We start from the raw sequence: 13,634 nt of genomic DNA, 5'->3' as shown, positions 1-13,634 counted from the left end.
TGAGCTCAACCTGTTTTTTAAGAGATTCGACTCTACCTGGGTGTTCACCTCCACAGCAAATTGAACTGGTCCAACAACACAGATGCTCTGTATAAGAAGGGCCAAATCTGCCTCCACCTCCTGAGGAGGCTGAGGTCCTTCGGAGTTAATTCCCAGTTGCTAAAATCCTTTTATCACTCTGCTGTTGGCTCCAAGGCCGGCTCTACGGTGGGGCAAGGGTGAGGTTGTATTTGAGTTTTTCTTTCAAAGAAACAAACATCATAAACTTACTAAAATTCTGATTATTTGAAAACAGATAATCATCAAAGTCCTCCCTCACCTGTAGGTTTTTGTCTGTTTTGCGGTGATGGTGACACAGGACTGCTCGTTGCCTGAGGCGAGGATCGGGTAGGGCACGACCAAAAGGGAGGAGCCGTTCTCTGCCTTGATCTTCTTGCGCCCTCGTTCCAGCTTTGGAGGAGGACCCAGGAGTCCTACGAGGCCACCACAATTGTTCTTCCCAGGCTCGACCCCTGAGATGAAGTGAGGGGTTGGAGCTCCACCGAGTCGGCTGTGGCTGCTGGAGGTGGGCGTTGTGGGGGTGATGATCTCTGAGGAGCTGAGGTTGCCTGTTCTGGATGCCAGCGCCACACCTGTTAAGAGAGAAGGTGATGCAACATTTCTAGTAAGCTGCAGGGTATAAGTGATAAAATTAACCCTCCAAAATGAAGCTTCATCCGAATCAGAAATAGCATTCTAATACAGATGTTTGCATGAGCAGAAACAAACCTTTTGATGCTGCATTGTTAAAGGAAAAAGAGAATTTTTAAATAAAAACTACCAACAACACACATTTAGGCTTGTGGCTTGTTTCATATTAAGTTGGGATTTTTTTCTGCCGTTGTTCTTTTAACTTGCTGTAAAATTCATTCCAGTTTAAAATATTTCAAATGTATGAAATCCTCCGAGTTGAAGAGATGAGTTCTAATACCGAACATAAATCTGCATATTTTAAACCACTTTACCCCTCCAAAAACACCTTTTTGGGATCTGGCCTGATTTATAATACTTTTCTTTTTTATTCTAGCTCACATTAAAGCTATTTGTTATTACACTGAGGTGAAAAACAGAAAAGGAGCGACCACACAGTGCAATCTTAATCTATATGATTCCAGACGGGGGCAGATGTACTGAACCCAACACCGCCCACCTGTTTTCCTGTTCCAGTCAAACGTTGTGCAGCAGCTTTTTGTACCATCTGCTGAAGGTTTGAATAACCTCGTAAAACGAGTTACAGCATCTATGCATATCGTACCGTCAGCATGAATGACGTCAACATTCCTTGAAACAGAAGCAGGACTTTCCCTAGATAGTGAAGGATGGATGGAAATGATGGAGAAGCTGACGTTTGAGATCGTGCCAGAGGAAAAATGTTTAAAATTCTTCAGAGTTCAACTGAAGCTGATAAAACCGACGCGTTCTGGGGTTAAAACGCCATTTAAAACATTAAGAGCCTGTGCTGTTGGAGGAGAAAAGATTAACAAAATGTATGGATGTTACCATCTTTACACACTTTTGAATACCTCCATTTCAAACAATGTTGATTTTTACAAATTATGCCATTTACTTTTTTTAATTGTTAATGTTTGAAATAAAAATAAACAAACAAATAAATAAAATAAACAAATGGGGAAAAAATGACTTTATTGATTTTGGATCAATTTAATAGAAATTTAGCTAAATCAATTAATTGGGCCTAAGATCGATTATTCCCCTTGACCCAGACTGACCTGGGTCTGGATCTGCAGGCACTTCTGGATACAAATTCCTTCCAAAAACATGCTTAATGTGTACCAATATACACAAACTGCACATCTACTTAACAGGATGAAGCGCGTCTAAACAATAGAAATGTTGTTTTCTCCCTCAGCAACACCCAATTCCAAAAATAAGCCACTAAATGGAAAAAAATGTAAAAAGACGCTGAATGCACACGTCAAGAGAAACATGCAGTAGTGATAATGAATAATGAAGATCAGACGTCAAACAAAATTGAATCGAATTGTGATTAATCGATTCTGAGCCTTATGAATCCAAATAGAATAGATTTAGGAAATTGTCCACAATACTCAGCACTACTTTTGAATATCAAAAACTATTCTCTTCTACTTTCTTCTGTTTAAATTGACAAGAGCCACAGAAACCAAAATATCCATGCAGGTGGAATGAATCCCATTTATCGGTTTGGTGGGAGTCCTGTTACTTCCCCAAAGTACGACTGGCACTCATTATTAGAGGCCACCGCAAATGTATTAATGAAATGAGAGATTCACACCTTTTAAGGAAGTTATACAGGTGCTTTGATGCCCAGATGTCTGATTATGAATGAGTAAAGCAATATTAGAGAAGCACAGGTCAAAAATCTTAAATTTAACAAATGATTATATTTCAAGTAAAAAAAAAACTGGATATTTAAATACATTTAAATAGAAAGTAAGAACACAAACTCTGGTTACTTATATTCAAAACAGCACTCAACAGTGTGTGGTGCAGACTTGGCAACCTCGTAGGTCAACAGATTGACTACGACCCTCTTCAGCCTGTTTAAAATCTGTTTCAGTGTAACCCTCCTCCCAACATGACTAAAACAAGACTGTTTTGTGATGACTTCACTGTAGAATTCTTACTCATTGTACCTTTAATTCATTTAAGTCTGAAGCTCTGCAGCTGCAGCTTCTTTTGAATATATTTGAATATATTTAAATCAACACTTCTTTTGAACTCTCTTTGTTAAGAGATAATATCAAAGCAAATGCTGCTGAACCCTGCTTTTGTTTAACATCTCCTCATTCAGGTGCAGTAAGACCTTTCTTCTCTGCTTGCACAGTTTAAATACCTGAGACGTGGTTTGTCCTGGAGGGATGGTCCATGAGCTGGCGCAGGTGCCAGTCTTCCCACAATCCTCTGGCTTTTATAGCTGCCTTGTCATCCAAGTTCAAGTTCACGTCCCCCAGAATACGACCTGGATGTCAGAACACACAACCTAGGTTAGGTTTGGTCACACTTTGGTAGAAATGTGTGTGTGCATGTGCGTGTGTGTGTGTATTGTTCTGACTATTCAGAGACCTGTGACTGAGCTGGAAGCAGGGCGAGCATGCAGGGCCACATCAGGCTGAGAGGCGCCAGGACTGTGGAGGGCCGACATTTGCTGAGGCTTGGATATCCCATTTTGGTGTCCTTCAGCCTGCCCCAAGGGAGAGAGCAAAGGCTGCTGGGAAGCAGCTGAAGAGGTCAGATGTGGCGGCCGGATCTTCTCCGCCATCAGCTGCTCCTTGATTTTATTGATCAAGACTAGATTATCCAGCTGACAGCCAGGAAACAACATTAGTGACAGAACAGCCATCATCACTTCAGTCACTCTATTGGGTGGTGGCGACCTCTAGTGGTAGGTCTCTGATATTGTAACCTAAATGTTCACACAGAAGAGATGGAGCTCACTGTCTGCTAAGAAAATATCCCATAAACCACTGGGCGGAAATTCTTTTGACATTCATCTACAAGTTTTTGACACGTTCCGACTGGTTTTGCTTTAGCAAACAAAAGATTGGTTACAACTCGACAGATACTGAAATAAAAATTCATGTTCTGCTAACAGAGAGTCATCCATGACACACATGGCCGTAGTGCTATTGCATTACAGATGCCTTTGAGCAAGAGGTGTTGTAATCTTTCAAGATGAGGGCCAAAATCATTAAGATAAAAGCCCTTTTGGGCCACATAAAATGTCATGTTTTTATTTTATAAATGGAATAATTCCTCTTTGGTGTTTTTTTATTTATTTGTTTTTTTACAGTTTGATAAAGACCTGGAATAGAAATATTTGTAAAAACCTAAACAAACAAACATTTAAAAGGGTCAGTCTGAATCAAAATGCTGCTGGAGAGACAACATTTAGGGGGATCACACACTGGGCGGGACTTGTGGTTAACTCGTGCTGATTGGTTGTAACTTAGTAGGAGATGACATCGGCAGACATCCAAACAACTGGTATTTGTAAAAATTGGAGTTTTGAAAGTGGTTGCTGGTGAAGCAGAAAGGACAAAAGAAGGGAAAAGAAAAATGAAGGTAAGCTAAGTTGATGCTGCCTCACAAAATTAATCACCATTGTCAAACTCCCAAACCAGAAATATGATGAAAAATGCAGGACCCCCCCCCCCCCTGTTTTGGATCCCCAAAACACCATCCCTGCTGTGCAATGTGAGAATCAAGCATTAAGAAATTGCTGCAGCAAGACAAATAAATGATAAGCAAAATTACAATTAAGAAATAAACACAATGAGACGATAACAATATAGGGAGACAATAATTAGTGAAGCAGCTACTTTATACAAGTCAGTGTGGTGCTGGGCAGACTGGGTCAGTTCAGGTGCAAACACAACAGGGTCCTGCACCTACAATGTGAATTTCAGACCACTCCATGCTTTCTGACTGTGAGAACTTGAAAAATACTTCCTCACTCTGAATGTTAAAAATGTTGATCTACATCATCGGCCTGCGGGAGAGAGAAAAACCCACTGCTCAAAAATGCAGTAGAAGGCCACAGAAAGTCACTCTGAGGGCAGCATATGGCCCCTGAGCCACCCTTTGGATATTCCTGCTTTGGATGAAACTGTTTTAGAACTTGTTTTTACATTTTTTTTAATTCTGCATCCAACAAAAAAAAAAATCAAGAATATAAATCTTATCCTAAAGCATGTATGAATCTTGATTTATAGAATTTATATTTGAACTGGAATAATTAGTTTTGTTTCCACCCGTTTCCCCTCCCTTAACGCTAATCCAAGGTGGTAATCCCAGATTTATCTGTGGTACTTTTTTATGGCTAGTATCCTATTAGCTGTGATTCAAGACAACTTGTTTCTAGCAATAAAACATGAATAAATAAAATCATCTTACAGTAAAACTCCTGCTGTGTTCATGTTTGCAGTGATGAGAGCGAAGCTGCTCACCTGGCCGGACATGGCGGGGGGCGGAGGCCAAAAATAGGGATTATTAAAGCGAGATTCAGCCATTCCTAAAGAAACAGAGAGGAGTACAAACAGGTTGAAGAATACAGAACAACACTGCAGACGGTGATGGGATTTGTAAGTTTAAAAAACTTTACTTAAATTGTTGTTGTTCGACATTCCTGACCAGTTCATTTCTTTGAGGAATTGTTGTTGGTGGGTAAAACTGCCCATCCACCCAAGCAGCAGCTTATTATAATCAGCTGTGTGATAATGTTTTAGGTTTGGTTTAAATCTTGGCTCTTCTCACCAACTCATGGCTCCAGGAGGATGCTTCTGAGCTGCCAGCAGGAGTGAAGTCAGCAGGATCTCTGCTTTATAATGAATGAATCTGCTGGTTTTTCTCTCGTCACTATGTGCACGCCGCCTCAGAGATAAACGCTGTCACATGTTTTTAAGAGCTAGCTGAGCAGCTATCAGGAAAAACAGAGGTGATGTGGTTCAGATACCAAACTTTTTATCTCCTCAACACGGGGGGTCGGTTAAGAAACAAAGACCAGCGCAGTCCTCTCACTAGCATTAGGTACAAGTATTTTACAACTTTTCTGTGTGGAAACAGCTGGTTCATCAGAGCTCTGATGGGAAGGAACATCCATATTTCTGGGGTAAGATGAGACCCTTTCTGCTTTCTTCTCAGAACTTCTCTCCTTGACCCTGCGTGAAGTTCTTTCTCAAACGTTTAGCCTTGCGTGCTTTGGCTCTCTGCACCATTCCAGAGTCTGTTTGACTTAGCAGAAGCAGAACACAGTCCACATCTGCAAGCCAAGAGAAACAAAACGGATACATCTCGGGGTTCGAGTTCACAATGGACTTCACTGAATGTTTCTCTAATGATGCCAGAGGGGATCAGCTCCACTTCCTGCAGGCCGCCTGTCCCAGAGGGGACGTTCACTGCTTTTGCACTTCTTGGTGTCACTTTTTAAAATAAGCATTTAAAAAAGCTTTAGAAAAAAATTAAAGCATTTTTAAGATCTTCAAACCCTTCCAAACAGCAAGGTTTGCTTTTTTCAGCAAGTCTGTTGAACTTTCCTCAACACTCTGGTAGTTTATTTTTACTTGGATGTTAATATTCCTGCACATTTAAACAGCTGAAAATAGTATTTTCCTAATGAATCTGAGTATTAAAGCAACAACTTGTTAAAATGTTTGTAGAATTTGTAAAAGAAAATCCTAATTTCTGGCAAAAAGTTTGCAAAGTTTTATAAAATTTCAGGGTAAAGTATCAGAAAATGTTTAAATAATAACAACTATCTTGGGTTTTATGACAAAAGTGGTGTGATGGATTAAATTGTACATTTATTCTGCTTCATCATAAACTAACTGTCCTACTTTTCAACCTAAATGTGCCACTGGATGAAATCATAATAAGAATACATAGAGTCAAACATAAACTAATGTTTAAATTAGGATTTTTGCAGCTTTAGATGAGCTCTCAGAGTGAGGATAGTCCTCTGCAGAGCCTCGCTCAGCCCGCCACCTCTCCCACATTCTCAGACAGTTTATTTTAAAAAAAATCAGACAAAAGGAAAACAAAAATGGCAGCTCTGTCTTATTTTTATAAGCAACGGACGCCATATTCTGCAGATCTGAATATTCTAAGCCCCAAAAATCCGCCGGATGGCATGAACACGTCGCTGCGACGCGCCTGCATGCGGCATCTTTGCGTCAAGCAGAATGATTGTTTACTTTGATTTGCAGGTTTGAATAGCCCGGTTTGGTGAGAGAGGGGGAAAAAAGCCCTGACACTTCCTACAACCATCAGCGTGCCTTCTGAACTGCTCCTCAGACACAAATGATGAGGATGATGAGGATGGCAGCGACGCGCTATGGGAAGATTGGCGCACAACGGAAAATAAATCCTCTTTTTTTATTTTAAGTTGTGCATGACTTCAACAGAAACGCAGTCGAAGCGACGCAGACATAACACAGCGAAAAGAAGCAGGAAGAGAGCGACATACCTGCAGCGGCGAGAGGAGAAATGTTTAATAAAAGGATCAGATTCCGGGTTTTTAGTGTTTTTTTTTTTTTTTTTTTTCTTCCTTCAGTCAGACTTCAAACCTTCCGGGTCGCCTGCTGTTCACTTCTGGGTGTTACATGCGAGGATCTGCTCAGAGCACAAAACGCTGCGTGGAAACTGATTTTAACCCATTTTTTGATTTGTAATTTCAGCGCTGCGTTCCAGCTGCTGGGAAGTGCACATTTGCGCTGCTGCAGCGATAATCATCTTCTGTGCGCAAAGCACGAGACAGCTTCAATGCATTGGAGGCTCCTTTAGGTGGCTGTTGAGATAAATGATAATAATTTTACATTAATGCATGCAGCATTAAATCATTATTTTACCAGACAGATGATAAAGTGGGAGGGGAACTGTTCTGATGACGCTGATTGTGTCTGAAGGAGCTCGTGTGTAAATATAATCCTCTCAGCTGCAGCTGCGTGACAGATTGTTAATATGCTCTGTGCTTAGGTCAGCTGGAGAGGGCACTGCTACTCCAGACAGCAGACCCACTCAGATGTATGGGGCTCCGAGTGGAAAAGGAAACACCGTTCATTAACAAAAAACTTTTAGATTTACATAAAGCAAGGAAATTATACCGTCAGTGCCCTAGCCCGCAATATCTCCTAATGACAAGGAAGCTTCTTTTATAATGGGACATAATCTCGCTTTAACAAGAACATTTCCCGTAGTAATGTGTTCATTAACTTGTGACAATGAGATAGCTCTAAAAGGTGAAACAACAGCATCCTGTGGGATGTTTGAAACTTTGTTCAGAAGAAACGGAGGGAGAAGAGAGGGACCTTCTTCATGCCATTTTAAGAAGCAGAGAAAACAGCATCACTTGAATTTCTTATCTACGCAAAACTGCTATATTTCTGCTTTAAAAATATGGAAAAGCAGCGAAATATCAATTAAAAAATCTCTGGTACAAAAAATGTGTACTGCTGCATCCAAAATGATCAAAGAATACATTTCACAGAAAATCAGTTCATATTTCATACATAAAATACATTTGAAGATAAACATTTATCTTAGAAGCAAAATGTTTATTTAATTTTGACAGCTGTTGTTTTAGCATCAAGGAATCAACAGAGAATGTCTTGGCTAATAGAAGCTAACTGTTAGCATTAGCAACTCCACCACACATCAGAACTTCTTCAGGCTTGTGTTATTTGTGGAGATAAAATAATGTTGCAAGTCAGAGGTAGAGTCATGTCGCTGGTATCCAAACTGGGGCAAGATGTCAAAGTATTAGAAACTAAGACTCCAAATCTTGTCGTCTGAAAATCAACTCTGACATGGCTGACTTCTTCTTCTAAAATCCGGTGCTCCAGAGCTTTTTTTCCCTAGAGTTCGACATTCAAGGCATTCATTCCCACTAGAGACCACTGCAAATGAGTAGACTAAACGAGCGTTCCACACCTTTAATGTATATATATATATATATATATATATATATATATATATATATATATATATATATATATATATATATATAATTAGTGTGTGTGTATGTCTAACAAATTTCCCTGGAAACCAGTGCATAAACTGGAGCTACCAGTTGAAACACAGCAACATAATTAGTCTTGTTTTTATGTGTGTTTCACTGTAATCTGCAGAAGAGGGTGTTCTCTGGCGTGTCCTTCCCTCCCATCAGCAGATTTCTCCTCAGACAAACACTGGTTAGCTGGTTTGTGGTTGAACTGGTTCTGTTGCCTGCACAAACACGGACACTCCCCTCCATGTTCCGTCACCTCCTCAGGCCAGGTGCAGGGGGGTGGAGGGAGGCTCATTATCCCTGTGAGGGTGGAGCAAAGGTGAGGTGAAGAAAGCTGATGAGGTGTTTGGAGCTGACATGCTGCTCTGCAGGCTCATGTGAGCACAGGTAAGAACTGATCAGCTTCTGTCAGCAGGTGGATTTGTTTGTGGTCATCCCCGTGAGAGCAGCTGCTTTACTGGAGAGTTTCATGACATCTTTCTAATCTCTGCTTGCTTTTATCTGAACTAAATACCAAATGTTTGTTGACAAGGACAGACAAGCTGTACTTGTGGCTGAACTTTACTTAGATTTGCTATAACAGACAGTCCAGGTCAGGGTTTGCTACCAAAGTTCACGGCGGACGAAGGATTGATCCAAACTACCTTTTTGCTGAAATGCAAACGATCTTGTGAAAGAACGTAAGGAAGCGTGTCTCGTTTTGTCTGAAGGTATAGGCAGAGTCCCCTGCATTCCTGAGTTCGTCCACCCTGAGGCTAGAAGGAGGCAAACTTATCTTTCTGAAATGCTGCACTGTGTTTGTTGTCTCTTTGCAGCCATGGATGGTGTGTTGGAAGGAGCTGTGGTGTTGGGTGGATGTAAACTGGCCTGCACCTTCCTCTTCCTGCCATCGCTGGCTGTCTCTCACAGCCCTGTGAGCTTCTGTTGCTGCTGCCTCTTGATCTTCACTGACCTCCTGGTTACAGGTGAGCATGAACAGGTGCGCTGTCCACCTCAAGCCTCTAGTTCAATCGTTCAGTTGTTCATTCACTTTTTCTTTGGTGTGCTGATTTAAAAGCACCGCTGAATTCCATCAGTCAAGTAAAGAAGCTGAATAACGAAACAGTTTTAGATTTTAGGAATAACTTCACGTTTCCTGAAAACGTGGCTTTTGCTGACCTCCTGTGGTTTCAGCTCTGTTTGTGCCACGGCTGTGGCGACAGGTGAAGGTGAGCTCGCTCCTGACCACACCCATACATCCTGCTGGGCACTACCTGAACTCAGATCAGACAAAGGGATTCAACAAACCTGCACGAGTGGCAGACTGTCTTATATTTAAAAACCACAGCTTGTGACTCATCTCGCTGATGGAGTGTAGTCACGTTGTTGCAGTTAAATCTCTCGATACATCTCCACATATGCAAATATCAACAATGCACCACCAGTCCCTCCATCCACCACCAACAGGCAAGGTGGGTTAGGTGCCTTGCTCAAGGGCACAACAGCAGTGTTCTTTGGTCGGAACTCAAACCACACAAGGTGTGTCACCTTCGTGTTTTGTCAGCTGTTTAGAGGATTCTCGTGACCCGTTGATTAAAAAAATTCCAGAAACGTTTCCTGTGAACTACATGTTCTCCACATCAAAACGGCTCCGGGGATTTGAAGAGGGTGATGGTACAAAATATAAATGACAACCCACTTACATCTATGCTCCTGCCAAAGCTTGATTCAACCAACAGGTTTTACAACTATCACGCCTATTACACTTTATTTTATTTCACCAGTTTCACATCTCATAGAACAAACACTCAACAACAAAATTGCTAAATCATCTAAATGATTATAAAACGCCCCTTTTTGACCATAGAACCATCACAAATCCATGCTGGGAGTAGGGTTGTCACGGTATGAAAATTTAACCTCACGGTTATTGTGACCAAAATTATCACGGTTTTCGGTATTATCGCGGTATTTTTTAAACGGTGTTGCATATGTTCAGAAAGCATTGATAGTCCTGTTCTACACAAACTGAAATAGTTTTGAAAAGGTTTAACAGTGTTTATTAAACCTAAAATAACACAAAGCCTTAGCAAAAGTGCAACTTTTCACAAGGAACAAATAGCTTCTTTTTCTGGAACATGTTACAGTAGTCAATGCAGGTTTAAATTATACAAATCCAAACATTCAAAACATAAACAATATGTAAACAAATCAAAGAAACACCACTTGTTTTCTCATATACTTGTTTTCTTCATTATCAAAATGAAAATCTAAAACTCCAGTCCACACTTGACTTGAGCACTGTACAAGTCAACCTTAAAAAAATATGTATTTAAAATAAATAGCCACTTTAAACAAATTACTAAAATAACTACTACACTATGTAATCAAATCCAAATGTTCAAGTATAAATGGCATTGAATAAGTAAACAAATCAATGACAAGGAACTAATTGTATATTTCTCTTCATCAACAAATAAGATGCTTCATCCAGCAACAGGGTGTCCGTGACACGGTTTAAATGCTGGCAGAGGACGCTGCGGCTGCAGTATATAGTGACTCGTTGCATTCTCCCTCAGCCAAAAGTCCTCACGTCATGCATTTAAGCTAAAATGCTAATGTTAACTTACCTTGCACTGGCTGTAGCGACGTGGGTGATCGTCACGCAGATGTGCCATTAGATTCGAAGTGTTGCTGCCTTCTGCAGACACTTGTTTCCTGCACGTTCTGCAAACGGGATAGCCGTCTTCTATTAACTGTCCCTCAGCATTTTTCAGAAATCCAAAATATGCCCATACTTCCGATTTAGTCTTCTTTGAGGGTTGATGGATGTCCTGGGCGCTGCCGTCTCCTCCTTCGGCCATTATTTCAGCTTCAAAGTTTTGGTGCCGTTGCAAACTAAAAAGTGCGTGTGCGCGCCGCGGGAACTTCAGCTGAAGCGACGGTGGCTGGCAAGGGTCACCGCGCCGAAACCGCGGCCACGGTAAACCCACCGAGATAATTTAGTTTTTAAAAAACTGGACGGTTATTTTTATTGTCAACTTTTTTACCGAGGTTTACCGCTATACCGGTTACCGTGACAACCCTAGCTGGGAGGTGGATGAAAGTGTCTTAAAAAGAAAATAGACAAAACACGTCTTTTGGATCCTGTTGTGCTGCCGTGTGGGTCTGCTGCCTCTTTGAACACTCCCAAATACATCTGTTTAGATGTATGTGCCTCCTGTCAATAAGGGAAATAGCTATTCTGCGTAGAACCCCCTCTCACCTCTCCAGGCTGGAGCAGCAGCGGCTCTACTGAGCCCCTCCAGGATTATGGAGCCTCTCAGCTTATAGCAACCCGAGCGGGGGATGGGAGGGTTTGGCCAGTGCCAGCTTCTTTTTTTTTAAATGAGAGCCTTGAAAAGGCTCATTCTGGAAGGTACTGAAACTGACAAGAATTAAATTGCTTCATGCGAGGCGAGAGGGATTTTATCAAAGAACTTCCTGAACATGTATTGGATCGACCACAGAACTATTATAACTTGAGACAAAGGTCATAATGTGTTTTATTTGGGTGTGCCAGAAGTGTTCAGTAACTTCATCAAAGATACACACACATGTTGGTTAATTTAGTTAGATCCATATCAACATTTTGAATGTGTAGTGTTTATTTAACCTACGTGTCTTCTAGTGATTAGATTCTTGACCAAAGACAAAGACTTGTCTTATCTTAGTGTCCTTGACTGTCAGGGTCAGTCCTTCTGGGACGCAGGCAGAGTGACTCCTCTGAAAATGCTCCATTTCGTGTCCCTGCAGGTTTCCTGGGTTCCCTTTACATCTTTGAGTCCTGGTTGATTGACCTCAGCCCGTCTGGTGATGTCATCGCCCTGCGCTTCCTGGTCTTCCTCAGCCACACCTACGGCTCCGTGCTGCTCCTGATCACCTTCCTGATCGCTCTGGAGACCCTGATCAGACTGCCGTGGTCTTATGTTGCCGTCGATCACCCGACAGCGAGTCAGACAGGTGGACATTGTTACTTTGTGGGGGGAAATGTCAAGGAGGAAGAGGACAGCAGCAGCACGGATAAAAACGGGAACTTACCTCAAGTTGTTGGTTTCTTCTGCTGCCTGTCTGTGTGGTTCATCGTCGCTCTGAACGTCAAGTGGCACTGGAAGATAGAGGAGGAGTGGGCTGCTGTTTGTTTGCATAAAACTGACTCTCTGGTCAAGTGTCTTCCCAACCTGTTCAGCTCCATGCCCAGTGCACCGAACCTCTGCTGGATCGTGGCGTTCCTCTCCTTTTTTCTTGTCCTGCTGATTATTAGCAATTTCCTGCAGAAACGTCACCAATCATCAAAACAGAGCGATGTGCAGAAACTGATGCATCACCATGAAGACTTGTTCCTCATCTCCCCCCATTATTTGTCTGACAAGTGGGGATCAGGGAAGTACCAGAGAACAAACCGAGACATACCTGTGGCTTTTCTAGCAGGGGGACAAGTGGACTCCCAGCACACAAGCTGGTGTGGCTGTCAGCGGTGGGGTTTTCCACGCCTGGAGGAGAATCTAATGATGGTGTTGCTGAGCGTGCTTTCTATTGTCACGCTGCCTTTTAACCTCAGCGTGAACATTCTCTTGATCAGGACGATGGACGTCCTGCTGGACTGGTGCATCAGAGCTTTACTTCAGTCTGCAGGAACTGAAAATACCAGAGTCGCACCAACCTCTCAGGGTGTCGTTTAAAAGAGACAAGTATTGACTGGCAGTGGTTTGAATCACCATGAATCTTACCTCCAGGCCTACCTGCTAATGCTGCTGTGAAAGGAGAATAAACACACCTTGTGTTGCAGCTCTGTGGCAGAAATGATATTTGGAAACTGCAGGAAGGTCCCGAGGAGGCAGGTTGAAGCGTGCTTGGACTCTAAACCACAGAAAAACAGACGGCTGAAAGGCGTTTTTAAACTTTTCAGAATGTTGGTTTCCTCAGGCGTCCTCAGGCGTTCATCTTTACGGATTACAAAATAAGCTGCTCTGTTTTAAATGATCCAGGGACTGAGAAGTGTTCTGAAGGGTACGTTGGGTCTGTTGGTGGAAAACCCTTAAAAATGGGTGGAATAAATATTAAATTACTTGAA

General features: G+C 41.9%; 2 protein-coding genes across 4 annotated transcripts in view; one reads left to right on the top strand and one right to left on the bottom strand.

Moving 5' to 3' along the window:
• znf362a (zinc finger protein 362a) overlaps positions 1-7,380 on the bottom strand; it is a 23,829-nt gene extending 16,449 nt beyond the window's left edge. For 2 of the 3 annotated variants that reach the window (XM_015959029.3, XM_070549386.1), the window contains exons 1-5: positions 7,004-7,380; positions 4,989-5,053; positions 3,106-3,343; positions 2,876-3,001; positions 320-632 (exon numbers count right to left, since the gene is read on the bottom strand). In XM_015959029.3, coding sequence (XP_015814515.3) covers positions 320-632; positions 2,876-3,001; positions 3,106-3,343; positions 4,989-5,051 — 740 coding nt within the window. In that variant the 5' untranslated portion in view covers positions 5,052-5,053; positions 7,004-7,380. The remainder of the gene's footprint in view (positions 1-319; positions 633-2,875; positions 3,002-3,105; positions 3,344-4,988; positions 5,054-7,003) is intronic. The other variant, XM_054730050.2, reaches the window with a different exon arrangement.
• Positions 5,577-13,634, top strand: LOC129152330 (uncharacterized). Its single transcript, XM_054730066.2, has 3 exons — positions 5,577-5,650; positions 9,358-9,507; positions 12,317-13,634. Exons 2-3 carry the CDS (start codon positions 9,360-9,362, stop codon positions 13,240-13,242), a joined length of 1,074 nt encoding a protein of 357 aa, XP_054586041.2. The 5' UTR covers positions 5,577-5,650; positions 9,358-9,359; the 3' UTR covers positions 13,243-13,634.

Source organism: Nothobranchius furzeri, chromosome 3 (assembly GCF_043380555.1).
Source record: "Nothobranchius furzeri strain GRZ-AD chromosome 3, NfurGRZ-RIMD1, whole genome shotgun sequence".
Taxonomy (NCBI): domain Eukaryota; kingdom Metazoa; phylum Chordata; class Actinopteri; order Cyprinodontiformes; family Nothobranchiidae; genus Nothobranchius; species Nothobranchius furzeri.
Note: the sequence above shows the minus strand (reverse complement) of the source record. Positions and strands in the feature narration are given on the sequence as shown.

Excerpts from the sequence above, each read along its gene's own strand:
- LOC129152330 (XM_054730066.2), top strand. The coding sequence starts at position 9,360 with ATGGATGGTGTGTTGGAAGGAGCTGTGGTGTTGGGTGGATGTAAACTG. Across the intron at positions 9,508-12,316 it reads CACTGACCTCCTGGTTACAG|GTTTCCTGGGTTCCCTTTAC; the intron begins GTGAGCATGAAC and ends GTGTCCCTGCAG.